At 44.2% G+C, this 19,708-nt stretch overlaps 1 protein-coding gene across 2 annotated transcripts in view; it reads right to left on the bottom strand.

Moving 5' to 3' along the window:
* Positions 1 to 9,557: 9,557 nt before the first annotated feature.
* TNNI3K (TNNI3 interacting kinase) overlaps positions 9,558 to 19,708 on the bottom strand; it is a 167,986-nt gene continuing 157,835 nt past the window's right edge. For both annotated transcript variants that reach the window (XM_075002557.1, XM_075002558.1), the window contains 2 exons: positions 16,585 to 16,664; positions 9,558 to 11,100 (listed from right to left, as the gene is read on the bottom strand). In XM_075002557.1, coding sequence (XP_074858658.1) covers positions 11,024 to 11,100; positions 16,585 to 16,664 — 157 coding nt within the window. In that variant the 3' untranslated portion in view covers positions 9,558 to 11,023. The remainder of the gene's footprint in view (positions 11,101 to 16,584; positions 16,665 to 19,708) is intronic.

Below are 19,708 nucleotides of genomic sequence, written 5' to 3'. Positions count from 1 at the left end.
AGGTGCCTGGCTGCCAGTTTAGGAGCCCAAATCTAAGACAGCTGCTCCTGGTATTCAAAAAAAAAAAATCCCTCTCAATTGCTGCCTAACCCTTCACATGTCAGATCTCAGGCCCTATGTTTTTGCAGTATCTCTGCCTTTGAGTGGGTGCACTGCTGTCTCCCTTTGGGTGTCCAGATGGCTCCTCCTGACAAACCCCCAGAACTACTTACACACCAGGGAAAGAGATGATCAGCTGCCTAATTCGCCTGCAGGGCCCATTCCAGTAGGTGTACCTCATGCTACACAGGCCAGGACCAGAAAGCACTTCCTTTCAACCTTCAGCCTAGTGGGTAGGATACATCCCTAGAAAGACACAGCACCTCCTTCCAGTCTGGATTCAGGTGCTGAGCCTTTGGGGGGGGCAAAGGTTAAAGCACGCCCTTCTCAACACCGCCCATTGACTAGGCTAAGTGGGGAGCTGCCTAGCCTGGTGACTATTGTGAATCCCAGTCTTGGGCACCTCTCTCCCACCATTCAAGCTGTCTACACTTACATACCTCTTCTGAAAAAGGCATGCAAATGAGGGAAAGTGAAAATGCAAATGAGATGCATATTTACATGCCTGGCACCTCATTTGCATATTATTTTGAAAGAGCATCTTTTGAAAGCAGAAAAGCTGTGTAGAGGCGGCTCTTTCAAAAGTAAACCCCATCTTCAAAAGAACCATTCTTCCTCAAAAAAAAAAGAAAAGAAAAGGAACATGGGTTCTTTCCAAGATGGGATTTACTTTTGAAAGAGCTGCGTCTACGCTGCTTTTTCTTCTTTTGAAACAAGCTCTTTCAAAAGAAGACCGTGCAAATTAGGTGCCAGATATGTAAATCTGCACCTCATTTGCATATATGAGTTCCCTCATTACATGCCTCTTTCAGAAGAGGAATGCAAGTGTAGACACCGCCTCCAGGTATAGGAAGGCTGAGCCTAAGGCTTTGTGCATCCCAGTGATTTTTTTTCTGTTGGGGATTGTGATGTGGCATGTCCTAACATACATGACCTTTTGTGACAATGCAGAGAATGAAAGCTTAGTTGGGATCATTTAATGAGGGCTAGAGTGGTTTGCAAACCACCCCAACATACCATGAAAGAACAGTCGTTTTGCAAAATAAAAACAGGGAACACTGAGAGCCTCAACCCCTGCTCTGTTTTTTTCCCCAATGGTAGATCTATTTCTGGGGAGCTTGAGGCAGCTGTTGTACCTTAGAAGGCTGCCAGTGCTGTTACACTGTGGCTCTCTTCAGCTCCTGGCACAGCCCAGAATTAGGAGGGCACCAAACTGACCTAACCCCGCCCCTCCATACTGGCCTCCACACCCAACCTCAGACTGCAAATTCTCTCAGAGATGCAGAACAGACTTACCCAGGTAACGAGTTCTCAGCTTGCCATCCACAACTGCAGGGCTGGCTAGTCCCTTGTGTGGTCAAGGCCCCTGTGCTGAGGCAGAGCCAGGGAAATATAGATGAGTGTTTCTGAAAGCGTGGTGTGCATACCACCCAGTGGTACAGGAAAGGATTTCAAGGGGTACACAGCAGAAGCTAAATTACTAGAACTCAGGCTCTAAGCAGTAGAGCAGGACTGGGAGAGAAGTACACTAATAAGGCGTAAGTCCCCAAAGGGGTACACAAATGTTTTAAGTTTAGGAAAAAACTGCTATAGCTCATCCCTGGCAGGTGTGGGTCCAACCAGTTCTTGTAAGCCTCTCCTGATCAAAGTTTCTGTGATATCAGTTAAGGCATATTTTATCTTATGCACTATTATTTCCAGTTCATCCTGCTCATCTCCTGTATTCCTTGCCTTTGTAAACATCTAAGATGCTGCACAGATTCCTCCACTCATTGCTCCTTTGACTGTACTATAAATTGCCATATCCCCCACAACCTTCCCTCCCGCCTTTTTAGTGGTTACCTGTGGACTTTTGTCACCTGCTGCCTTCGACACACAGGTAAAACCATCCTCAATAAGTTGGTGTCCAAAGAGGCTCTTCTCCAGCTTAAGCAGGTGGCTTCCATCTATTGTCAGCAGGTCTCATTCGCTGAACAGCATCCTGTGGTCAAGGAAGCCAAAGCCCTCCTGTCGACATCAACTGCACATCCATGCATTCATATCCTGGCTGCACGTATTCTGGCCTGGGCACTGATCCATGACAGGGAGGTTGGCTGAGACTGCCATCTACACCTTCACTTTTGCTCCCAGCGCCCTGCAATAACAATTGCTCTGCTCAATGTCAAATCGGGCAGTATACCAACCATTAGGGTTGACCTGGCAGAAAACATGATGTTTCAGATGCATGTTGAAGGTAAGCATATGGAGAAAGAGTTTTTTTGTTACAGCAAAATTGTTAACAAAATCCAGTAACAACTTTAGGAAAGGATGAAAGAAAAGAGCTTCAGTGAAAGGCTAACAAAACCCACAGTAGTTCCCCATGCTGGTGAAAGGTGTGGGACAGAAGAGAAGACTTGTGAGTTAGAGTAATATTTTAGTCTAGGATTGTAGGAAGTTGAGAACCAAACATTGCATTATTAAATATACTTGAATTATTTATAAAGTTCTCTTCTAAATCTTATTTTAGCTGTTAGGAAAATGAATAATGAACTATGCATTTAAACTGTTATAAATCAGGGTGGGTGAGGTATGTTCTATCCATTTTAAAGCTCTATATTTACCCAGATACTGTAATTCTCAAACTGATGTGTAAATAGCAAACCATTACTGCATAAAATAAAATCCTGCAGCAGATTAGTCTGTTTCTGAGCACATCAATGAATTCATTCTATTTTGCTATGACAGTGCTTGTTACATTGGTATGTGGTCTTATAAAATAAATACATTTGGTACATTGTTTCTAAAAGACAATGAGCCAATTTTGGAAAATCATTAGGGATCTGGATGAAAGTTCTCATTTAAGCACCACATTATCATTTGACATTTTTTAAACCTGGCTACACTGGCTGTATAGATGGCTACATCAGATAAATTCAAGCTCTGGATACATCAGGAATCCAGGCAAGTACAATTTTGATAGGAAAAATGAACAGGTGAAATTACAAAGGTGTGTGAAGTGTTATTCATGAATGCCCTTTCTTACTAGTATTTAAGTCAAAAAGGAAACCCAAAAGAGCCATTAAAGCGAAAACAAATTAGGTATACAAAAGACCAATGATTAGATGAAACATATGTGAGACAATGAAAATATTTAATTGTGTTGCCACTGGTGTAACTCATCCCTTGATCAGAGGTGAACACGTTATAGTTCTCTACAACGTCTGGAAATGGCTACAGGTCTTCATACGTGCCAAATTGAATCTATGGAATTTGCCAGTGTTAAATCCCACTTGTGGATTATATGTTTTGTATGCAAAAGCCTGAATTCCAGTAACTGAAGAGTATGATTGTTACAAGCCTGTAACATCTTGTGTGAAAATATAATGTGATGGGCTTGATTTTTTCGGGGTGTTGTTTCTCTTTCTATTTCCTGAGTGGGGAACCAGTGTAGAATCCATTTAAGTTAATAGAAACATTTATCTTAAATGAAGTATCTAAAGTGCTCATGATAAAAGGTAGTTTTTTATTTCTGGTTTGCAATTTGCTTGTTCCTTTATCTGCTTTTTAATGTGAATCCTTTGGTAACTATCTGATTATCATTCATGTAACACTTTTGCAGTATTGTCCTGGCTATTACAGATTGGATAGTCTTGAAAACAAACTAATTCATCTCAGCGGTGGGGGTGGGTCTCGTCCTTTATAAATATTTCAAATGAACTGAGTTCTCTGGTGAATATTCACAGAGAGGTAGCTGTGTTAATCTGTATCTTCACAAAAAAAAAAAAAAAGCAGTTATGTAGCACTTTAAAGACTCACAAAGTAATTTATTAAGTGATGAGCTTTCATGAGGCAGACCCACTTCTTCCAATCTGGAAATAGTGCTGAAAATGAACTGGCATGATGGATATGTAACAGAGAGATAGAAAACAAACAAACAAACAAAAAAAGAAATAAAAACTGACAAATCAGCTAGGAGCAGGGATGAAGAGTAGGTTGGAAATTACTTACTGCAAGTGTCTATAAAGTTAAGTGACTTGTCTGAGAGCACGACACATATTGAAGATGGGGAAGCTGTCTTTGTAATGTGTAAGGTAATTGCTCTCTCTGTTAAGGCTAAGGCAGAAAATGTCGAATTTGAGAACACATTCCAGTTCAGATGTCTCCCTTTGTAACATGGTGGTAAAGTCTCTTTGTTGCAGGATGCAGAGTCTCATGTCTTTAATACTGTGGCCTTCTCCGCTGAAATACTCACTGACAGGCTTATGAGTATTCAGATTCCTGACGTCTGATTTGTGTCCATTCATTCTGTGGCAGAGTGCTTGTTCAGTCTGTCCAATATACATAGCAGCGGGGCATTGCTGGCACATGATGGCATATATAACAGTAGTGGAGGCACAGGAATATGAGCCCCTGATTGCATAATTGGTGTCCAGTGGTGGTGGCTCCAGAGTGTATATGTGGGCAGAGTTGTCAACAGGGTTTGTTGCAAGGAAAAGTTCCAGGAGTAGCATTTTGGTGGTGTGGTGTGTGGTTGCTAGTGAGAATTTTCCTGAGGTAAGGTGGTTGTCTGTTGGTTAGAACAGGCCTCTCACCCAGACCCTCTCAGAGTGTAGCATCATATTCCAGTATAGGCAGAGAGATAGCCATGTTTGTCTGTATTCTACCAAAACAAAAAAGCAGTAATCTAGCACTTTAAAAACTAACAAAATAATTTATTAGGTGATGAGCTTTCGTGGGACAGACCCACTTCTTCAGATCAGTATATGAGTTCAGTTCCAGTATAGGTTGTAAGTTGTTGATAATGTGCTGGAGGGGTTTGAGTTGAGGGCTATAGGTGATGACGTGGTGTTCTGTTATTGCCTTTCTTGGGCCTGTCTAGGAGTAGCTGGAAGTTTTCTATTTCTCTGTTATACATTCGTCATGCCAGTTCATTTTCAGCATTATTTCTAGATCTGAAGAAATGGGTCTGCCCCATGAAAGCTCATCACTGAATAAATTGTTTTGTTAGTCTTTAAAGTGCTACTGGACTGCTTTTTTGTTTTGGGTTCGTCTAGGAAAGGCACATACTGGTTAAACCTCTCTAATCTGGAACTCTCTCATGCAGCAACATCTGTAATCTGCAATGATTTTAGTTAGCCTGATGACCACTTATCATGAGTGTAGCCAAGTTTTCTGTGGTCTCATAAAGTTTGTTTCTAGCCACCAGTCCTGGCTTTCAGTGTTCTGTGTTGTTGTTTAGCTGTAATTTACCCCCAGATGTCTTCTAAGAGCCCAATAAGTAGTGAAATTGTTGATAATGTGCTAGAAAATATTGACCTCCCATCGTCCAGCAAATGTGCTGGCTGAGAGAGGTTCAACCTGCACTAATTTGGCTTCTGCTAGCCACTTCTGGAACATGTTTTAATCAGTATTTCAATTTTACAGCATTTCCATTTGTATTAATAACTTATCACTATGTTTGCTCCCCTAAGGCCTAATGTTTCATCTATGGAGACCAATTATCAGAGAGATTGTTTTTTTCAAGTAGCCAATTATTTTAATTACTGGTAAAAACTGTTTGCTGTGCATAGATTTGATCAGTTGGACTTTATTAATGCTTTACATTTCAAACTCTTGAAGCTTTTAGAATTACATTCCTCATACTAGCAAATCTCCCCAAATGATACATTGGGGCAAACTGCTAAAAGTCCCATAGGTAGTACTACAGAGCAGAGAGCCATAGGTACACCAGGCTAATAAAACACAGTTAGTTTTCCTTGATGATTCCTTTTTTCTTCTTCTGATCCAGACTCATTACCAGGTTTGACATGGTGCTACTGTATTAAGGGCGGATCCTCAAGCATCTGCTGTGAGGGGAACGTACACTAGTGTAATGATACCTGTGCAAAAACATTCACATCTAGGGGAAAAAATATTGGAGCTACGAATAGACTTTTCAGATGAGACCATGTGTTCATTTGCAATTCTTTGACACCTTAAAGCAGGGTTTCCCAGCCTATGGGTTTGGACCGAAACATGGGTCACAATTAGCTTTGTTAAGGATCACCAGCAGCTCAGAGCTGCATGTGGCTCTTAAAGAAGCCATTTACAGCTCCTTAACACTGCCATATCCATCAACAGAGCAGCAATTATAGCTCTAATTAATAGCTCTATCAATAGAGAAGCAATTATGCATTACAAAGAGCTTCTCCATCTTTGATATTTGTAGCCATCCCAGGCAAGCCACTTAATAAACTCTTGCAGTAAGTAATCTTCATGCCCCCCCCCGCCTTCTATTCTGTGCAGCTGATTTGTCATTTTTCATTTGTGTCTCTCTCCAGCCTTTGAATGTGACACCCTCAGCCCTGTGTGACCCCTCAGCCCCTCCAGCTTCTGAGTGTGACCCTCCCAGCCCCCCAGACTGAGTGTGACTCCCTCTAGCCCCTGGGCGTGACCCCCCCTGCCCTCCCACTCCTGAGCATGATCCCCCCCCAGGCCCTGAGTGTGGCTCCCCCCAGCCCTTGAGCATGAGTCCCCCCCCCCCAGCCCCTGAGTGTGATTCCCTCCAGCCTCGGTGTGGGGTTTAAGCTGGGGGAGCAGTTTGGAGACAAGGGTCTTTCCCCGCCACTACGCAGCTCAGCTATAATAAAATAATAATAAACTATAATAAGGGTAGTTTTATTATTATTAATGTATTTTTCCTTTTTCTATGAAGTAACTACTGTGAAATGGGTGTGTGTGCAATTTTATATTTCTGCCTCAGGTGCAAAGCTAGTTATGGCACTGCTCCCTCCATCCTTCCCCCCACCCCCGCAACCCCTTTTTGAATTGCCTTGGTCACCAAGTCTTCCTGACTTGTCAAAATGGGGCCCTGTCTGGAAACGGCTGGGAACTGCTGCTGTCAAGGAATGGGGTATCTCTGTATAGCAGTGCCTTGATTTACACAAGGGTTCCATTCCCATGCACCCTCACATAAGTTGAATTTTGCGTAAGTTGGGGGGTGGCTTTTTCCCTGGTGGAACGCACGTTCTGCAGCTGCAGAAACAGCAGGCGCACCTGCAGCTCCTTTTGCATGGTACATCCTGGGTTTGGGGGGGGGGGGGGCAATTGGGGAGAGTTAAGCCTGGGGTAGGTTAGGGCTGTGGGTGGACAGGGCTGGAGATACGCTGGAGCCATGCGTGGGCGTGGTGAGCTGGGCGGTGGGGGTGGGGGGGGGTTTGAAACGGGGCAGGAGGGGGTGAGCTGGAGTCATGCATGGGGGATTTGAACTGGGGGTGGGGGTGAATTGGAGTGGTGCATGGGGTTGGCGATCCAGATCCAGAGCTGGGTGCGGGGTTGCCTGGGGGTGAGCCAGAGCCATGCACAGGGGATGAATGGGGCTGGGGCGGGGGTTGACTTGGGGGCCGTGCGGGGTGGAGAAGGGGGCTGAGCCAGGGCTGGGACGAGCTGGATTTTGAGTTGCTCTTAAATTAATGCAAGTACAGTGCAACTCCAAATCGCACATTTCAGGGGTTTCCTGTATGCCGAATATCAGCCCACGAGTGTAGTAGGTGCAGCCAGTTTTATAGTCAAGCAGCGCCCTTCCAGTTTCCCTAAGAAACTCAGCCTTTCCCAGGCCCCTGACGGGGGGAGAGGAGGGAGGCAGGGGCAGTTGCCTTGGGACCTGGCATTTGGCAGTATCAGTGGCCGGTGCGCTGGGTCCTTTTGAAGTGCTGCTCCTCCACTGTGCACTGTGCAGTGAGGGAGTAGTGTGGGACCCTGCGCCACGGTCAGGGCAGTGCTGAGGGGTGCTTAGGCCCTCCCCCTGTGCCCTTGGCCCCACCTCTTCTGGAGCATAGCACCAATCCCTCATACCCCCACCCTAAGGTCACAGTGGCTGTCAGCCCTGTTCCCCTTTCCCAAAGGCCCAAACTCATCCCTGGTACATGTTCATCTGGAAGGCGGCTTTTCTTCCCATTTCCACAAGGCACTTTCATTTCATTTTCAAGGTGGTTTTTTTTTTGTTTTTAAAACTTCTATTTTTTTTAAATAAAATTTTAATTTTCAATGAGGTTTTTTCATTTTGAACTGAGGTCAAACCTATACTGTTGCAAATGGCAAAATATGGTTCAGCTTTTGGCTGCCCCTCCCCAGCCTCCCCTGAAACAATTTAGCAGGTATGACACAAATATGAAATGTTTCAATTGCCCCAAGCATTTCCGGCAATAGTTTGCCTACCTCTAGCGCCACCACACTATACATGCTTGAAGGACTATCTGGAAACAGTCAGTGCAGACACAGCCATTGTCCCATCTCTGCTGCTGTGCTACAAGAGGGAGAAGAGACCACGCACAGGTGTTTACATCACATTGTCTAGCTCTGCTCCAAGCAGGTAGCTGCTTTGGTACTGTAGCAGTGAAAAATCGCTAGAAATGGTGATTATAGATAAGGCCGATGAGCCATTAAACAGCCAATGAAGTGCTGATATCACAGACTTTTGTTGGGAGAGCTGACAGTCTCTTTCTAGCAATAGACAAGACAGTCTATGCTCTTTTTATTGGTTTTTTTAATCAGGGGCTTTATGTAGCATTAACCACATGAGGACCAGGGTCACTAGTAGGACCTACCACTGATGGCTGTGGGCAGGGCCTCAGAGAGAGTCGGGCCATTCTTTTCTAGCTAGGCTAGAAAGTGGTTTGGTGCAGTTACCTTTTGTGGCGGCACATGTTCAACACTTAGCTGAGTATTCAGGGCTAAAGTGGCAACAGTGGAGCAGAGGAAGCCTGGTGGTCAGCATTGCTACTCAGTTGAGCCTGGCAGACACGATGCAGGCTGGTGGAGTCAGACGTTACCGATTTAATGAGTAAGAGGGGGTGTGGAAGCTTCTGGGCTTAGAAAAAAATGTCTCAAAGGGCAAGTAATCTGTTGTGGGCCTCTCCCATAGAAAGCAATGGAAAAACCCAGCTAGTAGGCACAGGAGACCAAAAAGCTCTTTTGAACCCATGCTGCACTAGCTGTGAACCTTCGTGTAGTGATGGAAATATTGGCGCAGCGTGATGCCATTCCACTTCTTGCCTTGTGATAGGAGGTGGTAGGTAAAGAAGCTGCTGGCTTAAAAGCGATGCCTGGGAACAGGTATGCAGGGTTGGAAGCCGGGTTTGGGGGGTGGGGGGGGGGCTTATCAGCTATAGAGTTGGTGTTCCTGGCAGAGAGGATTCTCGGTTCTATGGAGGGAAATGTTATTCTGATATTAAATCCTCTTGGTGAGGAGCTGGACTCTTAGCCATGCTCTGTGTGAGTAGCCATCTCATTTACATTTACCTAAGTGGTTTGTTTCTCTACATGAAGCCTCAACCTTTCACAAGCTGAAGGAGCCACCCAGGAGATGCCTTGGGGCTGACACTGAGGGAAGGAAGCTGCAACCTGCCAATGTTAATATTTCAGTTTTGCTTTCCCCTGCAATGCATCAGATGACTCTGAAGTAAAACAAATAATAAAACACTGCACCACCTACACAGCTCACCAAGCGAAACCTTCCTCCTTTTTTATTGCTGCAGGAGCCTGAAACTAACAACATGCAGAGAAGACTTGAGTCAATAAAACATATTTCATGTTTATAGACCAAATGCGTTAGCACTTGCAATGCCTAATCACAGAGCTCGAAAAAAAAAAATCAGAAGCATCAGCTACATGAAACAAACATATAATAGTCTCAGAAAAACACAAATCTTGAACATGAGTTTATATGCATCTTGATAGCTACGTATAATCCAGCGAAGACAAAATATTATAGCAAGAGAATCCTCTTCCAAATTTTATTTTCCATACAATACAAACTAATTAGTAAAGGATTTAGCTTTACATTAGCTTGCAGAACAATAATTTACGCGCCTTTTATTTCTTATTTTTCTGGGTTTGGAGCTGGGGGGATAAAAGAGGGTTCTCAGTAATTAAAATTTTGTCATGGAACCAAATGATTGAAACACATCGGTGAAAACCTCGCATGCTCAATCGTGATGTTTGCATCATACAGCCACTAGATGGCACTGCAGAGTAGTTTTGCTTTGGGAGAGGGAAAATGTAACCTTTTGTCTAGCTGCAAGGTTATTACATTTGTGACACAAAATTTTTATATGGCTACATTAAACTTATATGGGTTGGGGTTTAGTGTCTTATCTCTCTCTCTCTAGCTGGTTAAAGTTTTTTTAAAAACAAACATAACAGAACTACAGATAATTTTTTATGTAATTTGAGGATGTAAGGCACACAACTTGAAGTAAAAAGCAGATATGAAAAAGAAATCTCTTCAGAAGCCAATTATGACAGTCAGCTGAGGCTTTCTTCAGTCTCATACAGAGGATTTAAAGCCTCCAGGGCCTGGGATTGAGGACCGTGGGACTCAGAGCCTGGAGAACTGCAGCTGTACAACTTTCAGGAACATAAGGCATTAGAGAACAGGATGTTTCTAAACACAGAAACCCAAAAAGCACATGAGGAAAATGTTAGGCAACTGGAACACTATTGGCTGTTCTGTGTCCTGTTGTGGCTGCAGGACTTCTGTAAGGTGATCCTTTTCTGTGATGTAAATTGGGTTTGTTATTACTTTGTATCAGTTGGGAGGTTTATGACATCTGTATGTCTTACTGCAGGCCAAGGTAAAACAACTTGCCCTAGAATAGTGTAACTTCAACAAATTTACTTTTGCTTTTTGAATTATTAATGGTCAAGTTTAAGGTGCAGCATTCCTTGTGGACATTTGGTTTTATTAAGGACAAGTAGATGTGCACCATCAGAAAATCCTAAGCGTGCTGGCAGGAAAAATAGGCGACAGTATAATTTATGATAGAAATGTTCTCCACCAGAAAATAAACAGGTCCCTTTAGGCATCTTTGGTGTAAAGTATGATGACTAGGAGCTACGCTGACACAGTAAGAATTGCTGCTGTCAGTATATGGGGAATCTCACTCCAGGTAGATGGTTCATGCTGTCAGCTGCTGTCTTCAAAGCTGCCACTATTACTGCAGGAATGAAATCTCATGGAACTCATGGGATCAGACACGTAACCTGCATAAAGCAGAGAAAAGTTCAGGTGTTATTCACAAGCACCTCTCACCATAGCAATATTTTTTCTCCTTTTCAGCCAGTGACCATGTCCTAAAGATAAGGCAATCGCCTTTTCAAGATAAATAAGCAATGTTCACGCTGATGTCTATTTACTGCCTATTTAACCCAAGTCAATATAACCTCCTGAAGTCAAAATTAAAACACAAAGCCTACAGACCCTATCATTCATTGAAGGAATTTAACAGCACTCAGGCAGAGGAAAACATCAATGATTGACACAAAACTTGACTCCAAGTACTTTAATAATGCAGTGCATGGTTTATATTAAAATATCTTTTTGACCTTTCAAATTGGGGTCCAAAATGGCCAAAGTAAGCAGCCTGCATGAATAATTCTTCATGCTTTCATTCTTGGAGGTTATCAAGAGGAGATCTACTGCCATTGCCAGCATTATATTTTCAACAGTTATTGATGTTCTTATGATGCTGCTGTAACTTGTCTAAATCTGACCCCATCAGCTCAAATTTCTGGGTCTTGAGTCATTCTACAGCTCTAGTCAGAGGTTAGGTAACAGAAAAAAAAAGATAAAATGTGGCTAAGGAGGAGAAAAAAGTAAACAAAACCCTCAACAGTGAAACTCAGCGCCACCACCTATTAGCAGCCTGGAGGTGTAGGGGCTTACAGCCCATGTGAACAATGGCTTTAAGTTCATTTTGAGAATGTGACAGGGAAGGACCAAAAGAGTAAGATCACAAGAAAGAAAAATTGTTTGTGTTATATGTGTAACTGCCTTGTAAACATCACTATTAGCTTACAGAGGTTCTGTGCTGCAGTAACGGACCTACAGGAAACCTGATTACCTGGGCACCAGGCACAAGACAGCCTTTGGAGTCGTTGACTAAAGGCCAGGAACCAGTGATAGCATTGCTTGTTTGTTCAGGGTATAAAAAGCAAGGAGTTGAGACATTTTATGTTCAGACCTTTTTTCCTTCTGCTCCTTGAGTCATGCCGTGTTGGGAAGGAATCTCCCAGGGCTGAGTCTGTGCTTCAGTATTTTGGCCGATGTGTACAACTCTTTTTTGCTAGGCTATCAAATATAAGTATGTAGAAAAATATCCTCAAAGGCAAAGACACAAGCTAAAGACTCTTGCAGCGTGGGCAACACCTTTATGGCGCCCCAAACCATCGCTTCATTCCCCAGGAGGAAAAATCATTGTCAGGCCTTAGTGCCTATCATTTAACCCAGGGGTGTCCAACATGTGGCCTGTGGGCCAGAATCTGGCCAGCGGAACTTTTTAATCTGACCTGTGGAGCTGGCAGGGGCACCATTTTTAAAAGGCAGCCACTTAGCTCTCAGGGCTGGGCATGGCTCAGTGCAGCTCTCGGGGCTCAGTGTGGTTGGGGGCTGTGATGGGTTAAACCTGCGGCTGGGGGAGTGGTTTGGGGCTACTTTGTGTTTTGTCCCTGGAACATGTAAAAATTTGCTGTGTGGCTCTCACTGAAAAAAAAAGGTTTGACATCCCTGATTTAGCCCTTTGATGCTCTATGACTGGATCTACACATATGCGGCTACATGTACACTGGCACTTTGAAGTTTGAAGCTTTGAAGTTGCTGCCGGGGGGGGAAGGGTGGATGCGGGTGCAGAAAATTAGCCTAATGAAGAGCTGTGTATTCACCACAGCACTTCATTAGTCATCTCCTGTGGCCCTGATTCACCTGCCCCCTTCGAAGCTGGGCACAAGTGTAAACAAGCCTTATATGTAGTTAGGGTAAAAGGGCTGCCAACTATATCAAACATCACTGGGATCCAAAAGCCCTGCCTACCTAGACTTATGGCTGCCACTACACTGGTGAGTGCAAAATGGTCATGGCCCACTGAGGTGGTTAGTGCAGAATCAGTGAAACTGCTGGAATTGCCACTATTAGGGCCAAAGGCATGAAGGGTTTCTATGCATGTGTGTGCTGGGGCAATTTACTTGTGGAGACATCAGAGTGCAGGATGTGCTCTACAAAAACATGTGGCCTGCAGATTTGAACAAGACCCAATATGCTTGAACTCAGGCTGGTTTTATGCGCAGCTGCAGAGTTGGAAGTGCCATTCTTTAAATAATTCTAAATCGCTTATCATATTTTAATATAACTGTGGAGGTCAAGTGCCTACCTCTACACAGTACTGTTATGGTGATGTGTTAATGGGTCTCACCAAAATGGTCTTTCATAAGTAGGCAGTCACAGCCCTGGTGAAACCAATAGGGGGTGCGCAACACCCTTTAGTCAGGGTAAGTGGCAGGACCAACTTAGCCAATTTTACATAGTGGCTACAGTTACACTACAGCGATCTGTCGACAGAAGTCGCTCGCGGAAGAGATTTCCCAACAGAACGTCTGTTGACAGAGTGCGGCCACACACAAAAGCCAATCAGGAGAGCACTCCGCTCTGTCGACAGAGTGGCTGGCCTGGCTGGCTGCTCTCTCGACAAAACAGGCACCCGGAAGCACAGCAGACAGGGCTGCCCATTGTTTTGGATGTCCTGTCTGTCGAGAGAGGCCCCCTGGCGGTGTTTAAGCAGTTTTTTTGTCATCAGAACCTGTTGCCAATGGGCGCTCCTCCTCCTCTGGCAGAGGCAGGAGGTTGTCAGTGGAAGTGCCGACTTTTGTCAACAAACTGTGGACAAAACACATTTTGTGCATGGACTGTCCACTGTTTTGTCGACACAACCATAATTTCATCAGCAAAATCCGCTCGTGCAGCTGTAGCCAGAGAGAGCAGGAAACAGCAGAAGCTGCTGCTCAAGGCACTGGGCCACATGGAAAGGCCTGAGCAAGAACTTAATCCATGGAGAATCACAGTGGTTTCCCTGGAACCAGTGCAACTGTATGGGCTAGGGGACTGACCGGCTAAATGGGGGTGGATGGTGCGGTGGGAGGCCAAGCAAGTGAGGCGGCAAGGAGAGAGGCACTTGTGAGGGGGAGCAGAGACACAATCTTCCCTGGGCACACTCCTAACTGGAGAAGGAGCTTGTACATTGTGAGCAAGGAAGCTGCCTGCTGTTGTTTGTTTCTACTGTGTGCTGGGGAATAGCAACTTTGTACATAAACTGGATTGCACTAACAGATATATCGAAGCACTGGACACCCAATAGAAACAAATGTGCAAGCTCCCCATTATTGGTTATGCCCTCTGGCCGGAGGTGACAATACTATCGACCTTCCACTTATGTTGTACCTAGATTTAAAAAAATGGTTTCCTAAAATCTGCCTCTGAGCGCCTTGTTTGGGCACTTAAATAAGTGTGCACATTTTCTAATGTGATAAACAGCTAGCGCCTGGGAACCTTGGTAGGACCTGCTGGGTGCTCAGCATGTTTGAAAATCTGGCCACTTATTTATGTAATAATCTGGATTCAGGAACATCCCTTCAGGCTCCTGCTCTTGCAAGTCTTGTCTTCAGTGGCTGTTTACCTGCACCCTACTGCCTTTAATTGCTGTTGTGGTCTGGGAGAAAAGGCACAGGAGACCTGGGTTACATTCACGCCCTTTAAGTGTTACCCTGGCCAAGTCAGTTCTACTGTCTGAGTTTCAATTAGCTCTTTGTAATACACTGGGGATAATCTCACTTGTCCTCCTTAGCAAAGTGCCATGGAAGAAGTGTGCTGAGTGTTATTTATTATTCGTGTCATTTCCTGTGGCACTCCTCAGTGTTAGTGCCATTGATCGTGCTGGTTCTTGATAGCTCCTGTGTATTATTGACATAACCACTCTCCACTGCCATTGGCCTAAGACTGTTTCTGGGCCATGCACTTTATTGTGATAATTTTTCAGTTTTCACAGCCATCCTGTGTTCCCCCCGCCCACCTCCCCCGCAACAATAAGTGTCCCATTTAAAGCACAGAGTGAGGCTGTCACATGTGGAGCCCTAACTTCTTCCAGAAGAACGTGTTCTCCAACCAGCCTGGGATGTGCCACAAGAACTGGCTACAAGTCTGAGGTGAATAAGCTTCTTTCCCGTAAACTGAGGGCAGTGGGGAGGAACCCCCGGCCCGCAGCCTGCAACTGGCCTGCAGCTTGCCTGGATCCTGTCCTGAGGCCTGGAGCTCCCCTCCACTGTATCCAGCCCACAGCAGAGTGTGGAGCCCTGAGCTTCATGGGCCAGAGTCAGGCAGGCCAGGGCCAGGTCTGACCCATGGGCTTTGCCTAGCGGGGGCAGAAAGTGGTTCTGCAGACTGCTGCCATGCTCCCCCATTCACCCTCCCTCTTCCCCCAGCTGGGGGAATGTCAGCACCGAGAAGCACAGCCTGGAGAGCCTTTTCCCCAGCTGCTCTAACTGGCTGGAACTGCAGCCAAGCCGAGCAGCTGAGGGCAGTGCCTGGGAGCGGCAGGGGAGACAGTCATAGGTGTCCCCACAGGGAGCTGCACCAGGAAAATGACCCTCATTGCCCAGATGCTGCACTCTCAGGCCACTCCTGCACCCCCTCCCACTGACCTCCCCACCCACAGCATGCTCCTGCACCCCCATCCCATCCAGACCCTCCACCGCCAGCCTGCTCCTATATCTCTCTTCCTTCCAGACCCCATACCCAAAACCTGCTTCCTGGAGGCCTCCTCTCACATGGAACCCTCATTTTTAGCACTCCCCAGAGTGTAGGGGAGCCCCCAGAATCTATTAGCTCAGGTACCCCTAGACTCTGGGGAGGGGGATGAGGGGATTTTTTTTATTTTGTTGTTCACTTGTGTGGCCCCCCGACTGTTTTTTTTTGTGAGTCTGATTCCTGAACCAAAAACTTTCCCTGCCCTTGCCTTAAATGATCCCACTTACTCTAGCACCATCCGTTTTCATAACAATTGTTGCTTTTATTTACAGTACAGGAGTGCCCAGAGACCCCAGTCAATGAACAGACAGCCCCTTTCCCAAATGTTTAGGGCTAGATTTTTTTAATCGTCTCTTGGTGCCTAGCTCCCACTGATTTCAGTTAATATCTTTAATGTCAGGCCTTTGCAAACCTGGCCCTTCTGATCTTAGCGTAAGACAAACAAAATCAGGTAGTGACAACAAACAGCAAAAGTGCAGTGTGACAGTGGTGATTAGTGGGAATAAGCAGTTGTCACAGCAAATGCCTGAAATTACCATGCCTGAGGTCTGCTCAAATACACCTAAGAGGTCACCAGGGCCTCAGTCCTCCTGCATCTCCCTCAGCTCCAGATTCTAACCCCCAGAGAACATCTGCCAGGGACCCTCCTTGCAGGGAGTGACAATGCCATACTCACTTCAGCTAAGAGCCACCCTCAAGAACCACTGGAGCTTTGGTCTCCTCTGACAACATGGTGTGTCCCCTCCCTCTCCAAGGCAGATCATTTTCAGTGTGGGGTGACAAATGCCTCCTGACTCATATCACTTAAATTCACAGGTAAGTGCATGGGCCCCAAGGAAAACCAAACACAATTACACTCAGCTTTTGCTGAAGATGAGAGTTCTACTTGTACTCACCATTTCTGTCAATAGGCGGGTACTGAAAATTCCTCCTCATGTCGTCCAAGGACAGGCCATGGGAGGGGTGTTGACCAGTGCTGAAAAATTGACATGAGACCTGGATTACAATTACCATAATGATTTGCATCAGATTTTGGCTTTTTTAATTAACAAACTTTGAAGCAAAAGACACTAGCATGGAATATACCTGCTTAGATGCCACCAGCATTCACAGTAAAGCCTTCAGAGTGAAGGACTCTTATTCACAACTGTAAATCAAACACATGTGCACCACTCACATGCCCAAAGTTACTTTCTTCAAATATCCTGGTTTGGCTTCACAACTGCTTGTAAATTGCTATTTTAGTAGCTATTCTAGGCATCAATATTTTATGCATCGCTGCTATCAGGTTCTCGCAAATGAGTTGCTCTGACAAAGAACATCCCTGAGCTGTCTTTCAGTGGTACCGACTACTACCACCACATTGCCAATGGGTTTATCTATCCTCATTTGTAAAGAGCTATCACGTACAGACTGTCCTTTACTGGCTCTTCTCAGATAACAGACAAACAGAAATTGAGCATACACATGGAAAAGAAAACAAGAAGCCTCACGAGAGCTGTATTTCTAGGGAGGCATAACAGAATAAGGCAAGATATATATATATATATATATATATATATATAGTGATTCACAGCGGTTACGGTTACATAGCATCTCCAGGTACGCTGGTTGGAGACATCGTTGGAAAGGACACAAGATTATTTGCAGCAGTGCAGTTTCCCTGGTGATTTCAGTGTGGCAAGTTGCTAATGGCAGGTAAGGTTGTCACAACCTGGTTGATCTTATGCCTGAAAAAGTTGTGTGGTTTCCAAGAATGGTTAGACCTGGGTAATATTTTATCTTTTAGTCTCAATTGTACCAAAGATGATTTTAAATCAGACCTTTTTCATTTAAAAAAAAAACTCTCTAGTTTTCTGCTATAACCTTTATTACAGGAACGAAATGACTTTTCTCCTTCAAAAGGACACTCTGACTAATAAAAACATAAAAGATGTTCCTTTCCTCCCTGACATATCATCTTATTTTTTAAATGTATAAAGATACTTGACATTTTTGTTCTGTGTTGAATAAGCTTTTACAGAAGAGGGAGGGAGACAAAAACTGGTTTTGAGAGCAGCTCATCTATTTGCTTCTTTGGAGAAAAAACTTTTGGGGGGAATACTTTTGCAGGTGGTGAGGTAGTTTAAATAATAGTATAAGCATTATCTTGGAAGTCTTTGTTAATTTGTTTCCTTTCTTTAGCCCCTTAAATCCATGATGCTTCACAAATATTAGTCATTCAAGTGTAACAAGAAGTCCTGTGGCACCTTACAGTCTAACAAATTTTTTCGAGCATAAGCTTTCATGGGCAAAGAGCCACTTCATCAGTTGCATCTGATGAAGCAGGTCTTTGCCCACAAAAGCTTATGCTCTAAAAACTCTGTTAGTTTAAAAGGTACCACAGGATGTTTCATTGTTTTTGCGGATACAGACTAACACAGTTACCCCTCTGATACTTGTCACTTGACTGTGATAACTATGAGCTACGTTATTGTACATCTTTTACAGATAGGCAAACTGCAGAACAGAAAAGTACAGTGCTTTGCTTAAGTTAACACAGCAGACAAGCAGCAGAGTTAAGAATAGACACCAAGAGATACTAGACTATAGCCCTTTTTTTAGAGCTTTGGACACAAGCAGAGTTTTACAGTTAGCTGTATATAATGTCCTAGTAATTTTTCGGAAACTGGACAGTGGAATCATTGCATAGCAGAGGCCATTAAATTCAATTGGCTTTTGTGCCTTACACCAACCAGTGTGCTTTAATTAGAGAACCAGCTCAAAATCTCCCACTTATTGGAGCTGTTTGATCTAAGATCTTGGTTTGTTTATCCATGAACTTCAGACCCAGAAGTGAATTTTCCCAAAGGTCTGGGATTCTGATTCAGTCCTGACTTTGGTTACAATCAGCAACAAAGCTGCACAGCGCTCAGTATATGTAAGATTTATATTTAAAAAAGTGAATATACATCATGCCTGTGTCTACACTAGCAAATTCTTTGAAAGAAGGGGGCTCTTTCGAAAGATTCTGTGGAGCGTCTACACACAAAAAGTGTTCTTTTGAAAGTAGATCCAAAGACTGAGGTGCTCCTTTGGAAACTGCTCTTCCTTTCCCATTTCAGGAAGCCTGCCCCCTTTTGAAAGCTTCTTTCAAAAGAAAACATGTTGAGATGCTCCCCAGGCCCACTTTTTTTCAAAAGAGCTGTCCTCCTGGGGCCTGATTTTTCAGTCACTGGCCCATTCTTTTGAAAGAGCAGATCACTTTTTTGATCTGCTTTTTTGTGTGTGGACGCACTATTTTGAAAGAAGTTCATCAGCATCTGATGAAGTGAGTCTTTGCTCACGAAAGTTCATGCTCAAAACTTTTCTGTTAGTCTATAAGGTGCCACAGGACCCTTCATTGCTATTTTGAAAGAAGTTCTTTTGGAAGAGATCTTCCAGAAGGGCTTCTTTGAAAAGAGCTCTGTAGCATAGATGTAGCCTGTGTTTCCCTGAAGCATGTCTCCTTCATGGGTTCAGTAGCTAATGTGTAGGTCAGTGGGCCACAGGAAAGAGAGAGCCTTTCCTCCAACATTACTTTTACTTACTGGATAAAATATTTACCAATTTAGTGACTAACCTCAAGCCATGGCTTCATTCTGGCTGTTTACAGAAACAATACTTTCTCACTGCTCCAGCTCCATGATATTGTTAATTAATACTAATTTATAGCTCAGAAACAATGTTCGGGCAATGATACCTAATTTGTGTCCTGGTCAAAATATACAATGCCAATAGCACCCAACTCAAGCTCAGCAGTTTTCATAAAAGAAACAATACCTAAAACTGCATTTGTTGTGTGAGTACAGACCTAAATCAGAGCCTTAGCGCTTGTCCGATCGGTCCTGCTGCGTGGAGTAGGATATGAACTGCAGTAGGCACTAGCCTGGTGTATTGTAACTCCCCCAGGTGGACACAGCTTGTTTACATTGATTTAATCCTGTTCAAAGAGGACTGACTTAATCCAAATTAGCTAAAGGGGGGCGGGATAGCTCAGTG

Source organism: Carettochelys insculpta, chromosome 9 (assembly GCF_033958435.1).
Source record: "Carettochelys insculpta isolate YL-2023 chromosome 9, ASM3395843v1, whole genome shotgun sequence".
Lineage (NCBI taxonomy): Eukaryota > Metazoa > Chordata > Testudines > Carettochelyidae > Carettochelys > Carettochelys insculpta.
Note: the sequence above shows the minus strand (reverse complement) of the source record. Positions and strands in the feature narration are given on the sequence as shown.